Source organism: Ambystoma mexicanum, chromosome 10, assembly GCF_040938575.1.
Source record: "Ambystoma mexicanum isolate Mex_15411 chromosome 10, UKY_AmexF1_1, whole genome shotgun sequence".
In the NCBI taxonomy this organism is placed as follows: domain Eukaryota; kingdom Metazoa; phylum Chordata; class Amphibia; order Caudata; family Ambystomatidae; genus Ambystoma; species Ambystoma mexicanum.
This window is the reverse complement of record NC_090932.1, coordinates 1,082,561,690-1,082,583,557: the sequence shown is the minus strand read 5'-3', so window position 1 is coordinate 1,082,583,557 and position 21,868 is coordinate 1,082,561,690. Positions and strand designations below refer to the sequence as shown.

Genomic DNA, 21,868 nt, shown 5'->3' with positions numbered 1-21,868 from the left:
TAGACCCAGACTATGGCATCCTGACACATTATTTGTGAACACTTCTTTCTTATGAATCCTATCCCAAACTATTTTTGTAATTAGCCTAAGGATTGGCAATAGGTTTTTCTTAGTATAGGCTCTTTTATTTCACTAGGACTGCCTTGTTTTCATTTGATGTCGAAGCTTGCTCCAATCTTAGATTTAGGTTTAGATTAGGCATTTATCTCACTTTTGCAGTTTAATAAACACCCATGAGCTGTGATCACTTGTGCCTGGCTTTACTGTTGCCACCATGAGTTCCTTGGTCTCTGGAGGATAGCTCAGGGGCAACGTGCTTGCCTTGTAAGAAAGACGACGCGGAGTAACGCAGGTTCGATCCCCAGGTCCGTGCTTAGAAACCTGTGGGTATTAAGCGCGTTATAAATAACCAATTACAATTACAAGGGTTCAATAACTCATTTGTAGTTTTCTGCATTAGCCTCCCTTTGTATTTCTTGCCCAATTCTCATGAAGCGGCACACTGTCAGGCAACCAATTTGAGTTCTCTGGGCTTACCAGTTGCTGGCTTCGGTTCCCTTTACTCTGCATTATTCTTATGGAGCGGCATACGCATGCAAGCAACCCAGCAACCCATTTGTCCTCCCTGGGAATACTGGTTGCTTCTCGCATCCCTTCGCTCAGGGATTCTTCCACTTGCTTGCTCTGCGTGCGTCCCGTTAACCGCACCGTTCTCGTTGTATCCCTTTATTTGGTGCGCGGTTCCCCACATATGTGGGTCCTCCCACATATAGATGCCCGAAAGGTCCGGATCAGGAAGCGGCTGCCGTCCCCTGACCACATAGGGAGAGGTTACCTCAGGGATAGGAGTGATTGTATCATTAGATTCATCACAGGTCACACCTACTGACAACCTTGAAAGGGCATGATTTAGCCAAAGACACTCAAAGTGACCTTTTTCAACTCCGGAGCATGCATGTACTTCTAGAATCCATGAGCACTTCCACAAACCTCTTGTCCCTTCCTGACACCCCCACACACCCAAATCCAGCTTCCTGGCTGAATGATTCTAAAACAAATAGACCTACTGTGGTGCACTTTCTGTCTACCATATGAAAGTATCACAGAGGAAAGGTAAACATCTTGCTAGAAGTGAGCCCTGCCTGTTATTGCCAATACCAAAGCATTATGTGACTATTCTAGGATGTCCACACTGATGAAAAGGGGACTGTACTAGGAACGGTCAATGTCCATACTGTAATCAAGTATTTAGGAAAGAACATACCAGTGTGGTAGTCCTACTGATCCCTAACAGAGGTAGGTTTTGAGATTGTTCATGTAATTTGTAAGGGTTCTATGTAATATGTCCGCATTTTAAAGACCAAACACAAGAAAGATCAATTGTTTTTAGCCATTTTTGTGTCAGCTTTAAAATGTGGAAATAGGACGACCCCCACCCCTCGCAAGGTGGACCCCATTCCCAATGCACCCACACTCACTCCTTATTTTCTAAATTGGGGGATTTAATCCCCACCCAAAATCCCTTTTCCCCCCACTCGTGTGCGGCAGGGGTGTGACAATTCAATTTAGAAAGACCGCTCTGTGTGTTCACAGAGCGGTCTTTCTGAATCAAACTTTTTAAAAAAAAGTAATACCTTCCTAAGAGCAACATTTATAAAGGTAAAGTGAATACTCAGAAGTAAGAAATTAAATGTTATCACAATAAGAAAAAATTAACCTAAAATACAAGAGACATGAGCAGTACAAACTAGGGAAAGGGACATCTGACATGAAATAGCCTAATTTGCATTCTGTTACCTTCACCATAGAGAGCAAATTCAGTCTGTGCAACATTGCTCACCTCTCGGAATAACACCATCCCGCTCGATAATTCGCGCAGACACCAGGTCACTGATAATATACTGCAAGCGCAGGTGCTTGAACACAGGGGCAAATAGTCGCCCCTGCTCATACTCCAAGAACGCCACTTGACCCTGGTCCGATTCTGCAGGTAAAGAAACGGCAAGTGAAACATTTAAAAGCAAACTCATGTGCTGCAACATCCAGTATGGAAAACAAAGGGTTAGCGTCTTTGGGAACAAAAACAATTGAGCCGAATAAAATCAGCTAGCAGTGTGTTCAGTGTAAGAAAATTAACCTTGGAGAAAATAGTTTTTTCTTTTTTCTACAGCTGAAACCTGGGTGTCAAGTGTGAGGATATGTTGTGTGGATGCTTTTGTAAGATTGTGTGCACATGTTGGTAATAACACAAAGGATGAGGACTGACTGGGCATGCAGTTTAAGCACCCTTATTTACCACAGTGATGGTACGTGGAAAGTACAAAGCTACCTGCACTTTTTATGAAAGTTGTGAAACATCTAATGGGTAAAACATAACATGCATTTATCAAAAGAAATGATATGCATATGGACTTTATTTGATTATACTGTAAACTGAATGAGACAAGAGAGGGACAAAGAAAGAAGGGTCAGCATTCTTGATTATCCTATAAAGTGAAGTAGAGCAGAAAGGCATAGAAAGTGCCAGGCAGTTTGCATTTGATTATCCTGTATACTGAGTAAGAGCAGTAAATAAAGTTGAGACGATTCCAACATCAAAGATCCAGGTTTTATTTTGTGAGTTGAATTAGAATTGTTTGGGAGCCACCAGGGGGCACGCTGATGGAAACAAATTCAGCATAGCTCACCTGCTTCGGGGTCCGGTAAAGTGGACTGAGCCCCCACATAAAGGCCCCCCCCATCCTACATACTTAAACCCCAGAGGCAAATGGGGGCGAAATAGCGGGCGAAATTGTCTCGGAACAGCAGAGATACGAGGGAAGGTGTCACAAGCCGAAACAACCACGTCCCTCTCCGTGTAGCCAGCGCTGCAGGGTGAGGCGCACATGGGCGAGAGAAGCTGGTGAGTGAGGGACAGGAGGAGGAGCTGGCCGGGACTGAAGGCAAGCCCTTGTCCCCCCGCGGTGGGTTAACCTGCGAGTTACTGCGGCAGTGAGGTCCCCCCGAACCCATCTGACAGCTGGCGTGCCCCAGAGAGCTGGTCCGCCTGGGGGAGGGGTTTCCTGCATCAAAGTAATCGACATGGAAGATTTCCAGTGAAGACTGCGGGAGGCCCGTGGTAGTGAACGAGAGCAGTGCAAGGTAGGAGGGCCAGGGTTGAGCCCACAAGAGCCTTGCAAGGGCTGGCCTGTAATTTGTTGTGGATTATGTACCAGCCAGAAAACTGAATTAATAGAAAAGCAGACACTACTACTCCTACACCATCAGTAATCCCAACAAGTAGTGAATTATCACTGATTTTTGCAGAACCAAAAGCTAGCAAAAAGGCATTTAGGCATGGCAAGAAAAAGAAAATCAAGCCCCCAGTGAAAGACTTACCTGATCATCAACAGCAGGTTGAAAAATACCTAGATCAACAGAGCAATTACAGCACTGTTGGGCATTTTTTAACATACTGCACAACAGAGGGCGCAAGGTCTCAGGAACATTCCGGAGGCAAGGGGTGCCCATTGGGGGATCCCAGGGTCCATGGAGCAGATGCCTGGCACCAGAAGGAGGCCCTCCCACAATGCAACACAGCCTAGAGTAACCAGCAGCTAAAACAGACTGGAACAAGCAGACTGGCACAAGCCAGAAACATAAGGAGGGGGATCATGAGAAGGCCCAGGGGCATTTAGAAAGAAGAGGCCCTCACCCTGGCCCCGAAATACAGCACAGTGTACCCCCAGGTGAAAAGAAGACACTCGACAATTCAGTGGGAACCCCACACAGGGAGAAGCAACCCACAAGAGGTGCCAGCAATTCCCACCCTGCCGGAGCACGGACTGGGCAGACTGAGGCACACCCCCCCCCCCGCCACCCTCCTTATATGGTGAAGCAGAAGAGGACCCAGGAGTAGAACGGTGGGGCCTGAAATAAGCACACAGGCAGACGAAATAAACTCGAAGCAGGCCGGGAGAAGAAGTGGGGAGCCTTGAGAGCCTGATCCATCTAGGGAGCTTCAGCAGAGGTGAGGGCCCCCAGGATTGCTCCTGGGGCGTGTGCCCTCCTTGAGGAGAACCCCTCACACAGCTCCGACCCGACAAGAGAGAATTAACCCTGCGGTCGGGGCCAAACAGAGCTGGTTAGGGTGAGGGCCCCCAGGACTCATTCCTGGGGCGTGTGCCCGCTCTATTGAGAAGCGGGTTAGCGGGCCTCCTACACCTAAGGGGAGAGCACAGGACTTGACGACATCCTGCCCACCTATAACCGAGGAAGGAAAGAGGTGGCGGCATCGCCCAACCCCCCTCGCACTCTATGAACATCATGGAGACCCGGATTGTACGATCGAAAGACAGCGCTGGCAGTGGGGTGCCAGCGGCTGGGCTCTTGGAAGGCTGGGCTCTCGGAAGCTGGTCCTCAATAACAGGTGGGAAAAATTGCAAGGGAACTAAGACTGTGTTACGACCGCCCCCCCCAACATAGCACAGTCACCTGACCCGCTCATGGACTGGAGGGCAAAGCTAGAACATTTTGAGTATCAGAAACCTGAGGTGGGGACTGCAAAGTCTGATCCCACCATTTGGGAGGCAGGGAGAGACGCCATGTCCACCAAGAGAGATAGTGTCCCTCCAGGAGTAGATTAAAGGAATGATGGCTGACATTTGCGGAAAGGTTGACAAAATAAATGTGAGAATTGACAGCATGGACGAAAGGCTACAGGCAGTGGAGCACAACCAGACAACCCTCGAAACCTTGGAAACACAGATGGAAGCGAAGTAGCCCTGAAGATGGATGATTTTGAAAATCGAGAGAGAAGGAACAATGAGATTTTTTGGGATCCCCGAAAAGCAAGGTGAAACAGAAGGAGACCTGCGGAGAACCATCCATGAGGTGGTGAAAACGCTGTTCGGCGACGAAAACATGGATGAGCCTAAGCTTGAGAGGGTCCATAGAGCGGGAGCGACGGGGAGTCTTGGTCTCAACCTTGCTTAGCTTCACGTTAGAAGCGGTTTTGACTGATCCCCTCGGGAGGTATGTGTTCGCCAAGGGTCAATTGGATGCTGTTAAGTTTACGATTGGGTTAACATACACCCCAAATGTGCAGCAACGTGAGTTCTGGGAGAAAGTCTGGGATTAATTAATTCAATTTACGGAAGGTCAATTGGTGGTGGGTGGGGACTTTAACATGGTGTTGGACCCGCTGAGAGATCGTAAGAGGATGGGGGTTTGGGGGGGGGTGAATGAGCAGGACCAAACCAAGTGAGTCGGAGCGGTTTAAAGTGGTTAACGAGGCACTAGGGTTGTGTGACTCCCTCCGCCCGGAGCCAGAAGGGGACTTGTCATTCACCTTCTACTCTGAGGTCAACGATTCCTTCTAGCGTATAGACTTGATCCTGGTGGACATGATACTAAGAGATCAGGTCTTACACTGATTCCGTGGTCAGATCATGATATGGTGGCAATTTTGGTTGAAACGGGGGGAATGGAAAACGCACGGGGTAATTGGGGGTGCAACGACTTCCTACTAAAGGATAAAGCAGTGCAACAGGAATTGCTTGGGGGAATTAAGGAGTACTTCCTGTTCAACGATACAGGAGAGGTGGGGATTCAATCAGTCAGGGATGGTTTCAAGGCAACCATACGAGGGACCCTGATGAGAATAGGCTCAGAGAAAAAGAGACAGAGGGAGGAGAAGGAGGTTATGCTCTGTAGGAAAATAGAGATACAACCGGGGGGGACCCAGGGGCAATATATTTTCACCCAGCAAGGCGGAAAAGCACCGATGATATAAGACCCAGTTGATAGCTATACTAACGCAGGATAAGGAAAATATAACGCCTGTTCCTGAAGCAGAAATATCACGAGAGGGGGCACCGAGCTGACAAGATCTTGTCATGGAGATTCAGGGAGGAGAAAAAGAGGACTATTGGGGTTATTAGAACGGAGGATAATAGACACCTACATGACGCCCAGAGTATAGGGAGTGAATTTGTAGAATACTATAGAACCCTCTATTCGTCGGGGCAGGGGCGAAGACCCAATTAGATGGTTTTTTGAAAAGGCTACCAATCCCAGGACTCTCCAAAGAGATAGCGGATCGCTTAGAGAGCCCAATAACCATAGAGGAAGTCATGCAGGCCATTGTGGGAATGAAATCGGAGTCTGACCCGGGGAGGATGGTTTTATGATAACATTCTATAAATTATTCAGATCGCTGCTGGCCCCATGTGTAGTAAAGGTATTCAACGCATGCTTGGAGGGCAAACCCCTCCGCCTACGATGATGGCAGCAGTAATTGTCGCAATCCCAAAGGAAGGGAAGGATCCCACTAGATGCTCCTACTACAAGGCCTATTCCCTCCTCAATGGAGATGTAAAGATACTGGCAAAAGTCCTAGGAACTAGACTGGAGGGGAGTTTGCCGCTTCTGGTACATGGAGACCAGGTGGGATTTATCAAGGGAAGGCAGGGATCAGACAACATCAGGAAGACCATCAATCTGATTCACCGGGCACAAATGGGAGGCATGCATGGCATGTCTGGTGACGGACTCAGTAAAGGCCTTTGATAGGGTCGAGTAGCCTTTTATGATGAAGGTTCTAGGGAGGATGGGACTGGGAGTTAATTTCCTGAAATGGGTGATAACTATATAACAGGCCCAGGGCGAGGGTTCAGATAAATGGGGGTCTTACAGAGACCTTTCAGCTCACGAGAGGGACCAGGCAGGGATGTCCTCTTTCCCCGCTACTGTACGCCCTTGCGATCAAGCCCCTGGAAATTGCAATTCAAATGAATTAATGGAACAGGGGTATAAAGGGGTTTGGGGGGTGGGGACTGGAATGCAAAATGTAGCCGTTTGCAGACAATGTATTGGCCTACCTCACGAATGTCCAGGTCTCCCTTCCAGCACTAATGGCCCAGATTGCCAAGCATGGCCACCTCTGAGGGCTAAAAATTAGTGTGGGAAAATCTGCCATCCGTCTGCTTCTGGCACAAAGCCCCCTGCTAAATGCGAAAGAGTTACTTCGGTAGGACGGTGAACCAGAGAAGCATCCTAAACCTGGGTATATGGGTGACAAGGGATCTGGGAGAAATGGTGGCGGCTAATTCTGATCCCTTCCAAACACAGCTCACAGCAGACTTAAAGAGGTGGCTCCCACTGATACGGTCATGGGACGGAAGGATGACCTCTATAAAAATGAATGTTGTCCCCAGATTGCTATATCAGTTCGCAGCTATCCCGAGTAAGCTCCAGGAAAAAATGTTCTTATAAATTACAGGTGAGCTCTGTGGGTTTATATGGGGAAATAAAACCTCAACGGTGAAAATGGTGACCCTGACCCTTCCAAGAGACAAGGGTGGGATTTGGGTTCCCGGATATCCGCCTGTATTATAAGGCAGCACAAATCAGAGGGATGATGGAACATATGAGGGGCGACCGCAGGACGTACTGGACTTACTTGGAAGATCTGGCGGCGCATCCTCTGAAGGTTAGGGACTATTTCTGGTCCTCACCCAGATCAATTCCGGAACGCTTGCAGTCCCACCCTATGCTTGTTTTTTTTTGTCAGTCTGGCAAGATTCTAGAGATGCACAGGGTTATACATCGTGGCCCTCCCCTATGTCCTAAATATGGGGGGTTTTCCATTCGAGTTGGGGCGCCAGGGATTCACGCACTTGTAGAGGTAGTCAGATGCCGGTCTTGAGAGCGTGGGACAATTCTTTGAGGATGGGAGCTTCCAGGAATGGGGTAAGGTGTGGGACATATTGGGAGGAGACTCAATATCAATTTTTGAATATCTCTGTATTAAGGGTATCCTGACGGACCCAAAGTCCGTCAGGATAGGCGGTGGTGGGGCGGTGAGAGAATTAACACCAGTGGAAAAAAGGTTGTGGACCAGTCAGCGTCAAGAAAGGGTATACTGTCCAAATTATACAAGGCGATGAACAAAACCGGGTTTACATGGGAGGCAAACTTTCAAGAGGTACTGGGAGGAGTTGGTGGGCGAAGGGATCTCCGAGATCGAATGGACACAAATATACAGGGTGGTTTTCCAGGGACGGTTGTTTAGCTCCACGATAGAACACAACTTCAAACTGTTAATGGGTTGGCACCTGGGCCCGGTGAAACTGTAAAATGTTTGCGGGAGTATCTCCACTTTGTCCCTGGCCCACATGTGGTGGCGATGCCCCAAAGTACAAGTCTTTTGGAAAGAGGTGCTGAGTTGGATGGGAGAGGTAACAGGGATAGGACTAGACACAGATGCTCTGCAGTTGCTACTATGGCACCCGCAAATAGATAAGGAAGAAGAGAGACTCCCGAAGATGTGGGAAGCCATGTTAAGAGGGGGGAGATTGGCCATAGTCCAATGGTGGAAAAAGGAGACACTCCCTACGAAAGAGGTATGGCAAGGAAAAGTGAAAAACAGGATGGTCATGGAAAAGCTCACTGCTGTGGTGCATGATAGAATGGAAGGATTTTAGGCAGAATGGTCTCCCCTACTGTTCAAATGGGGGCTGGAGGAAAGTAGCCAAGTAGACTAACCAAAGGGGTGTGCAGAGTGGAATGGGGAAGATTGGGATGAGCAGAGGTGGGGGGCGCACTGGACAGGAGCCGATAAGGGCTATAGACGGACATTATGTGGACCTTCGGATCTGAGACAAAAACAGAGGAATCTTGCACCACTGAACAAAAAGTTGAGTTAGGTGAGGGGTTGGGGGTGGGGGGTGTTCCCAAAGGGGGGGTGGCAAGTGGGAGGGGGGAGCGGGTGAGCTAGATTGTTTTTGGCAAAGTGGGCTGCACTCGCAATTGTTTGATATATTGAAAATGTCTGGTTCTCTTTATAAATGCTAATAAAATCAAGTTTGATAAGGCCACAGGTCATTTAAAAGGATAAAGGAGTCAGCAACACAAAATAGACTTTTCTGCACCCTTAATCAAATTATATACACAATTAATTTTTTTTTATTAATTGAAGTATTTAGCAGAACAAATGCACAGTTATGTGAACTTTCTGAAATCTAATGCATGATGATTTTCAGTAAAGAATGGTTTTTAAAAGGGATATCTGCTGTAGAAGACACATTCTGTGTATACTGTTTTATTGTGTTGGCTGAAGAACACATGCAAACTGTTTTAATAAACACTTTAAAAATATGCACCAATTTGTTATTCTTACAATTTTTCAAAAAAGACCAGTGGCTGAAACAAGAAGTAAAGTTAACATTCTCTTTGTTATCAGTAAATGTGCACATTAAAAAGTATTCATGAGCTGGCAGTTTTAAAACACCCTTCCCATTCACAAAGAAGAAAGTGCTTAGGTGCATTACGAGGAAGTAAGTAGATCACAGGATGATCACCAACTCAATTTTTCTATTTTTTTGACAAACGGATTAGCAATATTTTACATTTAACCGTTGATGAACCTTTCTCTGAGCAAAGCTCTCAGATGAGTCTGATAGGATTAATGATGAAACAGGAACCCCCCCTCCCGCCCCCCTAGTAATAAGTATTTTTCGTAAAGTTTGCTCTGAAGAAAGTTCCTATCTTTGGGGCAAGAGGAAGTAAGGTCACCAGGGTTGAAATACATCATACACCCATACATACAACTACTAGGATCACGCCAATCTGGGTTCAGACCACAACACGGTACTGTAACGGCCCTAACTGACCTCAAGACACAAATCGACGAGTTGAAGGATAAAGGTAATACAGCTATGCTCCTCCTCCTTGACTTCTCGGCGGCCTTCGACCTGGTGGACCATGCAGTGTTATGCAAGCATCTAGCATCTGCGGCCTATTTCTCAAGCGAAGCTATAGCCTGGGTTCAATCCTTCCTAGCCAACCGTATGATGAGAGTGTTCTCCCCTGTAGCTTCAGCGGACCCAATACAAATCACCTGTGGTGGCCCACAAGGTTCATGTGTCTCCCCTACAATGTACAATATCTTCACTAAGCCACTCTTCGACAAACTTGACAGATTGGGGGTAACCTATACTAACTACGCAGATGACACGCAGATCCTCATCTCACTATCTGGCAACTTTGTCGAAGACACTGCGCTAGTAAACAAGATTTACCTCCTCATTCAGGCATGGATGGCCTCTCACGGCCTCTACCTGAATGACGACAAAACAGAGATACTGATCCTGGGTACCGACTCTAACCTCAAAAAACTTAGCCCTAGCTATACTGCCTTTAATATTGATGGCAACATAATCAAGGTAGTAACCGAGATAAAAACATTAGGTTTTTACCTTGACTCCACTTTATCTCTTAAGAAACAAGTTAACTCCTTGGCTTTATCTAAAGCCTACACCTGCAAATTAATCAGGGCCTGTAGACCCTACCTCTCCAAAACCAACTATATCACTCTAGCCAACGCTTTAGTAATGTCTAAGCTGGACTACTGTAATGCCCTATATGCAGGTGCCAATAAAACTGTCAAACAAATTGCAAATACTGCAGAATAATGCTCTTAGAGCAGCCTTGGACATACACCGCAGAGTGCATATATCTAATATCAGGAAAGACCATCACTGGCTAAAAATTAGTGACAGAATCCTCCTCAAGACGCTATCTCTCATCCACAAAGGACTGAACAACACTGCGCCCCGATATATCTCGGCCAGACTGACCAGAAAATCCTCCAGTTACCATACTAGAGCGTCTAACCATCTCGCACTAGGAATCCCCAGATTCAGACTAACAAAAGCAGGTGGAGCAAGCTTCCCTGTTAGAGCTGCCCATGCCTGGAATGCTCTCCCTACTGCATTGAGAGCTGATCAACCCTATTCCAGATTCAGATGCAATGTGAAAAGCTGGCTCTGGACAAAGGACGCCCACTAAACTGTCCCCTGCACCAGTCCCTGTATTATGGCATGGTTCCACTATGTTACTCATGAAACCTGTACTATAGGCTCTCATACCACTTCCTGTGTGTTGTGAAGTACCCACATTTCTTATCTTTACTGTAAATACTGTAATAACTTGTAATGTATCCACTGTATGTACCATTGTAAGCAACAAAGCTTAAGTATTCTTGTTACCGCTGCGCCTGGCTACCCCAGGGTTGGAAGCGCATTATCAAATAATAAACTAAACTAATAGGGTTGACAAAGAGGCCATGAACCATGCTGGACATTCTCTACACCCAAAGAGCCAGTCAATGACAGGATTTGTACAATTAAGGAAATTGAGAGCTCAGGGACTAATGAGCTCAGGTTGTCATTAGTCAACTCCCTACAGAAATGATGGTGGTGATTCCACCCCTCCAGCAAGCATATTTTCAGTATCACTGGAAATTTCAAAAAAATTTTCCACAAGGAATGTCCGTGGGCCGAGTCATTTTGAAGGCACTGATAAAAAAAAAGGCAGATTTGGTCAGATGAGGAATGCGGAATACTGTTGTGGGATGTTTTTACCCATGCATCCGAGCCGTACCTCAAAAACTGTGCAGTACTGGCATTGAAAACATCATGATGGCCAGAGCTTCCCAGAAAATGCCCAGGGAAATGCATGAAGAATAGGCTGCCACCCATTTTTGCCGATGTTATGGGCACAGAAGGGCACTGCCTAAAACCCCATTGGACTACCCACACAGTAGCCTGAAACCATTGGGAATGGCAATGCTGATTGCCAAGAGCAACCTAGAATTGTGGGGAATTAATTTTCTTAAATCCCAAAAATGGGTGCATTACCAGTACTCACCACTATCAGAAAGCCGGCGTTTTAAAACAACACCAGACTTTTTTTTTGTGTAAAACTGAATAAATGAACCCAAAGCAGGCCAAAGAAAGACTTACTGAGGGGTGGATACAATGTAAAGTTATATTCTGAAGTGACTTGAAGGTTTATAACAAGACTGGCTGAGCTGTGTATTTCAGCAGTTTAAGTAAATTTGGACTGAAAGACACTAAAAATCTAAATGTTTAAAAGAAATGAGTGACCTACTTTTGAGTGTCACATAGGTTGCAATTGTTTAAATGTCATAGTTTTAAACTTAGAATCAGCATTCTAGCTGCATATGTAAAAATGGTTAGTTTTATTTGAATGCAGAAAACTGGGTAACTAAAAGTGACATTAGCTGGGGCCTGGTTTAAGGAACTGAATTCTGCCCACCAGCTACCCCCGACAGGAGATGAGACTTGCACAACAGCTGTGTTCCCAGGCCTAGCTGCCTTTTGCTGTTCCCACCAAAAGGGATATGACACTTCTCTGATTGAATTACCTGGGCTCTGCAGGAAATTGAACAAAGCCCTGTCCTGACTCAGGCAAATGTTTTATTGGTGAGAGTCGTAAATGTGGCTTCCTCCTGGAGATCAGCGCTGGGTCCAGAGAAAGCTGTGCAGAAAGATCCAGAAGCAGTGCTGTACCCAGAGAAAGCAGAGCAGTATCCAGAACCAGAGGCAGAGCAGAGCTGACCCAGACCGCTGTTCGCAGAACCAGAGAGCTGACCCAGACCGCTGTGCGCAGAGACCGTCCGTGGCGAGTGAAGAAAACCTGACCAGATCCGTGACGAGGCCCATTCTATTTCTAAATATATTGTGAGTACCTAGCAGAACTGTGCAGAACCAATCTCTTAGTTAAAATAATATAATTCAATCTATTTTAATCTAACCAGAACTGTCTCCTAACTGTCACCTGTCATTTGCAAAGCTGTCACCTGTCATTTCTAGTTGCTAGCTGTAACTTGTCACTTTGAACTTTTAAAATTTCAAATCTGAAAAACGACCTTTACCATATCGCTCATATCTCCGTGACCGTTTGTCTTAGAGACTTGCAGTAACTTTCCCCTGAAAGCTGGAAATCTTGGCTTTTCAACGAACCTAGAACATTCCTACTCCCTATACTTTTGCCGCAATCGCGAAAAACGCACTCGCGAATTTGCCGCGATTTGCAAATTTCTCCACGTGTGAAAACAGCAGCTTCCTTGCTTTCATTTGCCAAAAATTCGTTTAACCTGCCAATCATTCCTAGAACATTGCTAAAGTAAGCCTGAACTAATTTAAACCAACTAATCCTCAACCTGAACCTCCTGAAGGGAATTAAAAGCATTTTCAGCATATTTCTCACTGCATTGTCACCATATTAAAAGCATTTTGAGCCTGTGTAAAACTCATATCTATTCTCCTCTAAGCTTGCTGGGAAACTGGAACTCTGTATTACATTGTGATTGTATACCTGAACTGTGTGCTCTTCCTTCCATCTCCTTACATCGTATAGGGGGGGTGAATTGCCACAAAGGGAAAGTGATTACCTTGTCTTTTGTGAAACCATATCAGTTTATTTTCTATACTGCATTTCATTCATTCAACCTTGCATTTCCTTGAACCCTATAAAGCATTCTCTACCACATTATTCTTCTGTCCCTATTTACCAGTGTGCTACCTTATCCATTTCATGTCAACTCCTTAGTGATTATAAAGAAGTGGGCTAGTGCCAGATTCTCCGTTGTTAATCTTTATCATATCAGATTAAGTGTGATATTCAATTATTAATTTATTATAAAGTGTGATATATATATCTATTGTTTAAATTATCAAATAAACCCTTTAAACTTGCAAAACAGAACTACTTCTTGGCTCAGTGGGGTCAGGGGGATTCCAAGAGAGGGGTGTTATATAGGGGTAGTCATCCAGAACGCATGAACTGGACATAAAGATATATCAATAAGGGTTTCCATTCAGTATCCCAGACTAGGCATTGACTTAGCTGTAGTGCTGAATTGAATCCTCTTACACTGTAGATAACTTTAAGATCACCTGTGTAACTGAAGCAGGGGAAACCAGAGTTGCTGATTATTTTCAAGATTGGGGGTCATGTCAATGTTTAGCATAACTAACAAGCTGGACCTTTGGGGTACCCGAAGGATCAAGGGGGGTATGGAGGGTGCAGAGGTTAAAGAGAGATTTCTAGGTCTCCATCCTGTTCGAGAAGATCATCATCCAGTGTAGCACGGTCACCTTCAATCGAATGTCCACAAGTCACTTTACGATTATTTGGTGGTTGCTGGATTTGAAGGCTTCCAATATATTGAGGAGAAAGAGTGCACTTGGTGTGTTGCAGTCCGCATGGTTTTAGTGTGCTGCAGATAGATGTTGGTACATGGGCTGTTTTGTACAGATGGCTTTGAATCTAAGATTTTGTCACTGAAGTGGGAAAAGATTAAGTCACATAGTGGGGTGGGGTTCTATGTTGTTTCAGGCTTGTGGGTTCTTGAATTCTATTTTGACCATTTCTTTCCAAGGGCACAGCAAAGATCCTATACAAAATGAGTAGGCAACTTAATGAGTAGGTTTGTCAGTCTCTTAGTACGTTTGACCCCAGATTTGCTACATCTTCACAGTACTTGCTTAAGGTTGAAGTTGACTGTATATCATACAGCAGCATGTTTTTGGACACATTTTAAGGTCTTCTTTGCGGTCACCTCATCAAGGTTTTGAGATATCCATTTAAGCAGGGTATGCAGCCCTTCCGAGTTGCTAGCTGCTGCCAAGTCCTTTTCTTTATCACTTTTGTGCTTTTTAGGGTATTTTCATTTTTTCTCCTTCAGCTTCTAGGGTTCCCAGTAAGAGACATGGGAATATTTAAACATACGTGAATCTATAAAGGGCCTAATACCATCTGAACTGTTTTTGGCCTAAGCCCATTTTCATGGATCTTCCCAGGAGTGGAAAAAGAAAGGTGAATGCCATCTGCAAGAAGTGCATAAGGATACCACTATGAACAGGGGCGTCCTGTAGGAAAACAAGTGACTGAATACAGCCATCATATTTCTTGTGCTTTTAATTTTAAACTTCTTACAAAAGGATTAAGGAACTGTATTATGTTTTTCTCTTTTTATTTTTATGCTTTAAGTAAAAAAGAAAATACCTTTAATGATGAATGGCTTGATTAGAAAGATTTTTCTTGCAAATCAATGGACAGTGATATGTGCTTAATATCAATAAATAACATCCTGTGAGAGACAATTTCTTGTATTTGATCAATAGGTTATGATGCCAGCAAAGTATGCCTTTTTATTTACAGAGATTTCAAGTGATTCACTATCATGTATGACACTGATGCGCAGTCAGGCCTGGGTTTTTAAGTCCGAACTTTTAGGCCCACATTTCTAATTGGACAAAATAAGCCAATTTACCAGGATGGTAAGTGGTGATGTTTAAAGCTTGTCTAAAAAGAATGGTTGAAGGTTTCGTACTTGACATGTGTCAACACACTTGTGCAATGAACCTTGCTTGTAAGCAAGGTATAGTATCAACAGTAAGACAGACCCAAGTGACCACAGTTCCAAGTGTGTTTATTGAACTTACACAAGGGCGTGATGAACGCCTATCTAAACCTAAATCTACAGATAGGAGCAAGCTACGACCATCAAATAATAATAATGCAGTCCTAGTGGAGTCTTGTCAAAATAAAAGGGCCTATATTAAAAAATCTATTGCCAATTCTTACTGCTCATTTACAAATAGTGTGGGGTAATGTTCATGAAAAAGAAAGAAGTGTTCGGGCAGTTGACCTCTCTTCCACACGTTTTCAGCATGGGGCAGGTGATTCACTCAAGCAAACCACACACCCTGGCTTCTTTGACACGAGGATCCAGTTCTATTTCCAGCAAAAGGGCCTTCTGTGCCCAAGTCTCTTTTCTCAACAAAGTCTCTTGATTCAATGTACAAAAAGATGCATAGTTATTTTCTTCTTACCAGTATTTAACTCTGGTGCTTCATCCTGGCCCTGCCTCAGCCGGGTCAGATCCCTGTTATTTTACAATTGTTACTGCAGATCCCCCTTTTCCCGGACTCAGATCCCTGTTATTTCAAAGTTCAGAGAATATTTGTTTTCTTAGGTGACTCACGGTTCACCCCGGATGCCCCTCAGCCGGGCTCAGATCCTTCCCCCATCTCAATTGTTTTCTTCCATCCAAACAGGGACCGGCAGGCTTCAGCCTGCCCTCTCAGCAAAGGCCCACTTCTAAGGTCCCTGTCCGCTTACGGAACGCTAATTGGGGTACTCCCTGCATCTTAACCACAATGATGCTGCCACCTCACTCCTTTAAGAAATCCGGACTGCCTTGACTTTGCCTCCTCCAGAACTATGGGTTAGTTCCTTCCTTATGGACCCACTCCTACTGCCTTTGACTATCACTGTTCTTTCTGCTTGTTACTCCCATGCTGTCATCCTGCTGCACAGTGCTTCCTAAAACCCTTTGCTAACATCCAATTCCAAGATTGAAAAGTCAAATCTGGCTGTTTTTGCTTTGTACTAAAAAGTCAAATCTGGCTGTGTTTGCTTTGTGCTAAAAAGTCAAATCGTGCTGCCCATTGCAAAATTCTCTGTATTTTGCTTGAATACTGTTTCTTCTCTGTAACTTGCCAGCCCAGTGACCTCACCACTCTTTTGTCCCACACCTACCTGCCTTAGCCCACCCAGTATCTCCATCCTCTCCTCACTTCCACCCCAATGGCGCTTTCTGTTTCTCCTATCTTTTCCAACTGCTTCTCCATTGACTATCCTTCCCTTCTCACTAAGTCTGGTAGGAATAAGTTCAAAAAGGATATCTTGGCCTCTAACCCTGGTCTTCCTATCGCTTACACCTACTGCACTGCTTCCGCCCGACAGGCCCTCACTGACATCCGCTTTGTCGTTCCTTCCACAGATTTATGGACTCCTCATATGGTCTCTGTGCTCTGCCCTATCTCCTCCTCTCCCATTAATGGTGGCACTCGCTGGGAAGTTCGCATGGCTTCCTTCGACTCCTCTAAAGGCATCATTAATGACTACCTAAATGGCACTGTCATGGTCCAAGGCCCTCAGGCGAATCTCCTCCTCTTTGATAGGCACTTCCCTCGCCTCATCAATGTCCTCTCATCTACTGCTGTCCCCTTCTTTCCCCCCTTTGATACCTTGCCCTCTCTCTCTCTCTCCTCCTCCTCCTCCTCCTCCTCTTCCTCCTCCTCTTCCTCCTCCTCCTCCGCCCCTCCTAGGGCTCTTTCTCATCTGTACCCCTTCCCAGAAGGTCTTTAAGGCTGGCAACATTCTTCATATTGCCACTCTCAACTCTAGCTCTGCAGTCAAACAGTCCTCTGACATCTGCCACCTCCTTGAAGAGCTAGACCTTGATGTCCTTAGCATTACTGAGACATGGTTCACGGCCAGCTCTGTCACAAGCTTTGACACTCTCCTCCCAGATGCCTACAAGACCCTCTCAGGACCCAGATCCTCTCTGTCCGGTCGGGGGTAGCCCTGATCTATCCTCAGTGGATTCCTGCCTCTATCATTCCCACTCAGACCTACACCTCTTTTGAATGCCTTGTCTGTAGGCTTTCTTTCTCTCCTACCCATTCTCTTACTATGGTTACCATCTACCGGCCTCCTGGTCAAATCACCTCATTTCTCTCTAAGTGGGCAGACCTCTCCTCCTCCCTCCTGGCCTCTACCACTCAACTCCTTCTCCGTGACCTCAATATGACATGCATTACTTACCGTAATAGCATTTCTGATAATATCTGCTTAGATTCACATGCTGTGCATATGGTCTGACATCCAGTGGTAACCGCAGAGTATTGCATCTTATCTTTCGGGGACCGAAAGGGGACGTCGGCATAGGCGTGTCTGTAACACTATCCCTATCGTGACGTGTGTAGTACCCAAAATCCCTCACGCGCCGAGGTCCCTCCAATTGCATTTTGTCTGCCATGAGGGAGCCCAAGGCTATAGTGAGTGAGTACATAAGAGAGAAAGTAGTAAGAAGTCCATGTTCCTTCCAACCCGAGCGGTAGGGAGGGCGTATGTGAATCTAAGCAGATACAATCAACAGAAATGCTATTACGGTAAGTAATGCATGTCTTCTGATGCTTGTTAATCTGCTTAGAATCAGATGCTGTGCATAGACTAGCGAGCAGTACCCAGAGTTGGAGGTGGGTTGTGAGAAGGAACAGTAGAGAAAAGAGGTCTTAGTACTGCTTGTCCCACCTGAGAATCAGACCTAGAATGAGTGTCTAGGCAATAGTGTTTTGTAAAGGTGTTTACAGAAATCCAGGTTGCCCCTTTGCAAATGGACTCTAGGGGAACATTTGCAATGAATGCTATGGATGCCCCAGTGCCTCGAGTAGAATGTGCTCTAGGCTTGAAGGGCAGTTCTCTCTTTGCAAGAGAGAAACATAGTGTGATGCATTTGACAATCCACCTTGAGACAGCTGATTTACAGACAGGATCCTCTTCTCTACCAGCTGCCACAGAAACGAAGAATTGTTTAGTCTTTCTTAGTGGTTTAGTTTTCTCCAGGTAAAACATGACTGCCCTGCGCACGTCTAGTACCGGTACCACCTACATAATTACACTGTGAAACCTAGGCCTTTTTTTTCTCCCTCTCTAGGATTCTCAAATTTAGATTTGTCTTCCTTCCTATCTTGGTATGCCTGGTGCCTTTCCTACGCTCGCCCCCCTAGTGCCGTCGTCTTGTTCCCACTCTCTCCTGTGCACTTGCCTCTCTCGGTCTTGTCTGTCTACCCCTCTGACCTCCCTCCTCCTCTATGGAGCTCTCTGTTTCCCCTATCTTTTCAAACTGTTTCTCTATTGACTATACTGCTCTCCTCACTAAGTCTGGTAGGAAAAAGTTTAAAAAGGACATCCTGGTCTCCAACCCAGGCCTCCCTATCGCTGACACCTACATCAGTGCCTCCTCCAAGGAAACTCTCACCGACATCCTCTTTGTCGTTCCTTCGCCTGATCTATGGATCCCCCCATATGGTCTCTGTGCTCTCTCCTTTCTCCTCTTCTCCCATTAATGGGGGCACCCGTTGGGACGCCCTCCTGACCTCCTTCCTATCCTCTAAGGTCATCCTTAATGTCTACTCTAATGGGACCGTCTTGGTCAAGGCCCTCAGGCCAACCTTCATCTCTTTGATAGACGCTTTCCACGCCTTATCAACTTCCTTTGTTCTCCTGCTGTCCCCTTCCCCCTTTCCTCAGCTACCTTGCCTTCTACCTCCCTCTCTGCCCCCTCTCGGGCACTATCTACACTTCCGCAGGGCATACCTCTGATCTGTACCCCTCCCCGGAAGTCTTTCAAGGGAGGCAACCTTCTCTACATTGCCACTCTCAACTCCCGCTCCGCTGTAAAACACTCCTCTGAGATCTGCCGCCTTCTTGAAGAACTTGACCTAGATGTCCTCAGCCTCACTGAGACATGGTTTACGGCCAGCTCTGTCACCAGCTTTGACACACTCCTACCTGATGGCTACAAGATCCTCTCTGCGCCCAGGCCCAACCGCTCTGGTGGTGGCTAGCCCTTATCTTCCCTGAGTGGATTCCTGCCTCTGTCATTCCTACGCAGGCCTACTTCTCTTTTAAATGCCTCGTCTGCAGACTCTTTCTCTCGCCTAGCCATTCCCTTACTTTGGCTACTATCTATCGGCCACCTGGTCGGGTATCTTCCTTCCTCGCTGAGTGGGCGGACCTCTCCTCCTCACTCCTGGCCTCAACCACTCAACTCCTTCTTGGAGACTTCAACATCCACCTGGATGCCTCCTGTTCCCCCTCTGAACTCTTTCGCAACCTCTGCGACTGTCTCACCCACCATTCTCCCCTCTGGCCCGACTCATTCTGCAGGACACACTCTCGATGTTCTGATCTCTTCAGACCTTCCCCTCTCTGTCCCTCTCTCCTGGAGTGATTACTTTCTCCTCTCCTCCCACCTCACCTTCCCTACCTCTCAGGCAAAGCCACCTTCATCACTGCACCCTCCTTCTCGGTCATCCGACCCATGAAGCGCGTGTCAGTTGAGGCTTTCGCCGCCACCTTCTCACCCCCCCTCCTCCCTTCGGCTGACTCCCACCCTGACACAGCCCTCTCCACTCTCCACTCTGCTATATCTGATACTCTTGATATCCTTGCCCCCGTCATGAGAATCCGCCTGAAGCCCAAAGCCAAATGTAACTCCTGGTATGACTCGGATCTCGTCACCCTAAAAGGCAAGTGCAGGGTGGCTGAGAGGAAATGGCGTGCTTCATGTTCATCCTCTGACAAACTGGCCTGCCACCTGCTCTAAAGGCAAAACCGGCTCTCCGTTCTCACCAAGAAGAGAGCCCTTATCCAAGGCCGCATCTCTGTGGCATCTAACAATTCGGCTGAACTCTTTAAAATCTGCAAGGAACTGGCCAACCCTGCTGCAGTCTCTACCTCGCCTGTCCCCTCCCAGGCCCTCTGCACGGCATAGGCCTCTCACTTCATTTCAAAAACTCAGGACATCCTGTTCTCTCTCTCCTACTATCACCTCCCTCCCTCTATTCCCTGCTCTTCCTCTGGCCCTTCTGCAGCCACCCCTCCTCCTTCCTTCCAAAACTATCAAGGACCACATTGACTCCCTGGCTCCTGCCCTGGCTGACTTCTGCAATCACTCCTTCGCCTCTGGAGTCTTCCCATCCCCCCTTAAGAACTCTCTTGTGCACCCTCTTCTTAAGAAACCCTCTTCTGACCCCTCCTGCCCGGCTAACTATCGCCCAATCTCCATCACTCCCTTCCTGGGCAAGCTCCCGGAGAAACTGCTTAATCTCCATGCTGAATCTGTTGGTAGTCTTCATGACCATCCGTCTGGCTTCAGAGCTGCCAGAAGCACGGAAACTGCTCTCTTGAACATCCGTGAAGACTTGCTCTCCAACCTTCACTCTAACACTCTGTGTGTTCTCATTTTGCTTGATCTCTCTTCTGCCTTTGATACTGTCAACCATGCCATCCTGCTCAACCGTCTCCGTGATAACTTGGGTATAAATGGTCAGGCCCTGGCGTGGCTGACCTCTTTCCTCCCCAATTGACCCTCCCAGGTCCAACTGGGGTCCTTCCTCTCTGACATCTTTTTCTCTACCTGTGGTGTCCCCCCCAGGGATCTAACCTCTCTCCCTGGCTGTTCAACCAGCATCTGGCACTCCTTGCCCACCGCATCGCCGCTCTCTGCCCCAACTTTCAGTGCTATGCGGATGATACCAAGCTCATTTTCAGGCTACCCTCAGCCTCCTCCTCTCCTTCCCTCACCTCTGACTGTGTCTGCTATCCAGGAATGGTGCGCCGCCAATGACCTCTGCCTTAATGCCAGCAAGACTCAGATTCTACTCATCGGCACACCCACTCCCTCCTTCCCTGCAGCTCTCTGGCCGGCCTCTCTTGGCCCTCTTCCTGCTCCTACCTGCAAGGCAAAAAACCTCGGGGTCATCTTCGACTCCACGCTCTCCTACTCTCCTCACAAATCTGACGTCTCTAAGAAGTCACACTACCAGCTGCACCTCCTCAGAGGTATTCTTCCTTTCCTCTCCTTCCCCCAGAAGCTCACTGTCTCCAGAGCCCTGGTTCTCTCTAAGCTGGACTACTGTAACAGCCTCCATCTAAATCTGCCTGCCTCTACTCTCCGCCCTCTGAAACTCATCCAGAACAGGACTGCGAGTGGAGAGCCCCCCTGTTTGTTAAGGTAATACATTGCTGTAGTGCTGTCGGTTAAGATCAGCACCGTCTTCCCTTGCAGTTATACCTGAAAGGCTGTCAATGCTTTGAACACTGCTAATAGCTCCAGTAAGTTTATATGATTGGACGCTACTTGAGGGGACCACACTCAGTGTGCTGTCTGCTGAAGCAGGTGAGCCCCCCACCCCGTGAGAGATGCGTCTGTCGTGAGAGTGGCTTCCACTGCAGAGGTGGTGAAGGTTTTCCCCTTCAGGAAGTTTTCCCTTGACCACCACTGCAGAGAGAGAACGAGGGCTGGCGAGACAATTACCAGATCATCCCATTGTCCGCTGGCCTGACACCACTGGCTGTTGAGCCACTCTTGCATGGGACGCATGCGCAGCCGCGCGTGAGGAACCAATTATATACAGGACGCCATCATCCCTAGCAACCG

The 21,868-nt window shown here is 46.8% G+C and overlaps 1 protein-coding gene across 1 annotated transcript in view; it reads right to left on the bottom strand.

Annotated features, from left to right (window-relative positions):
• The window catches only part of GMCL1 (germ cell-less 1, spermatogenesis associated), a 979,035-nt gene that overhangs the window by 232,484 nt on the left and 724,683 nt on the right, over nt 1-21,868 (bottom strand). Inside the window, exon 9 of the mRNA XM_069618907.1 lies at nt 1,841-1,984. Coding sequence (XP_069475008.1) covers nt 1,841-1,984 — 144 coding nt within the window. The remainder of the gene's footprint in view (nt 1-1,840; nt 1,985-21,868) is intronic.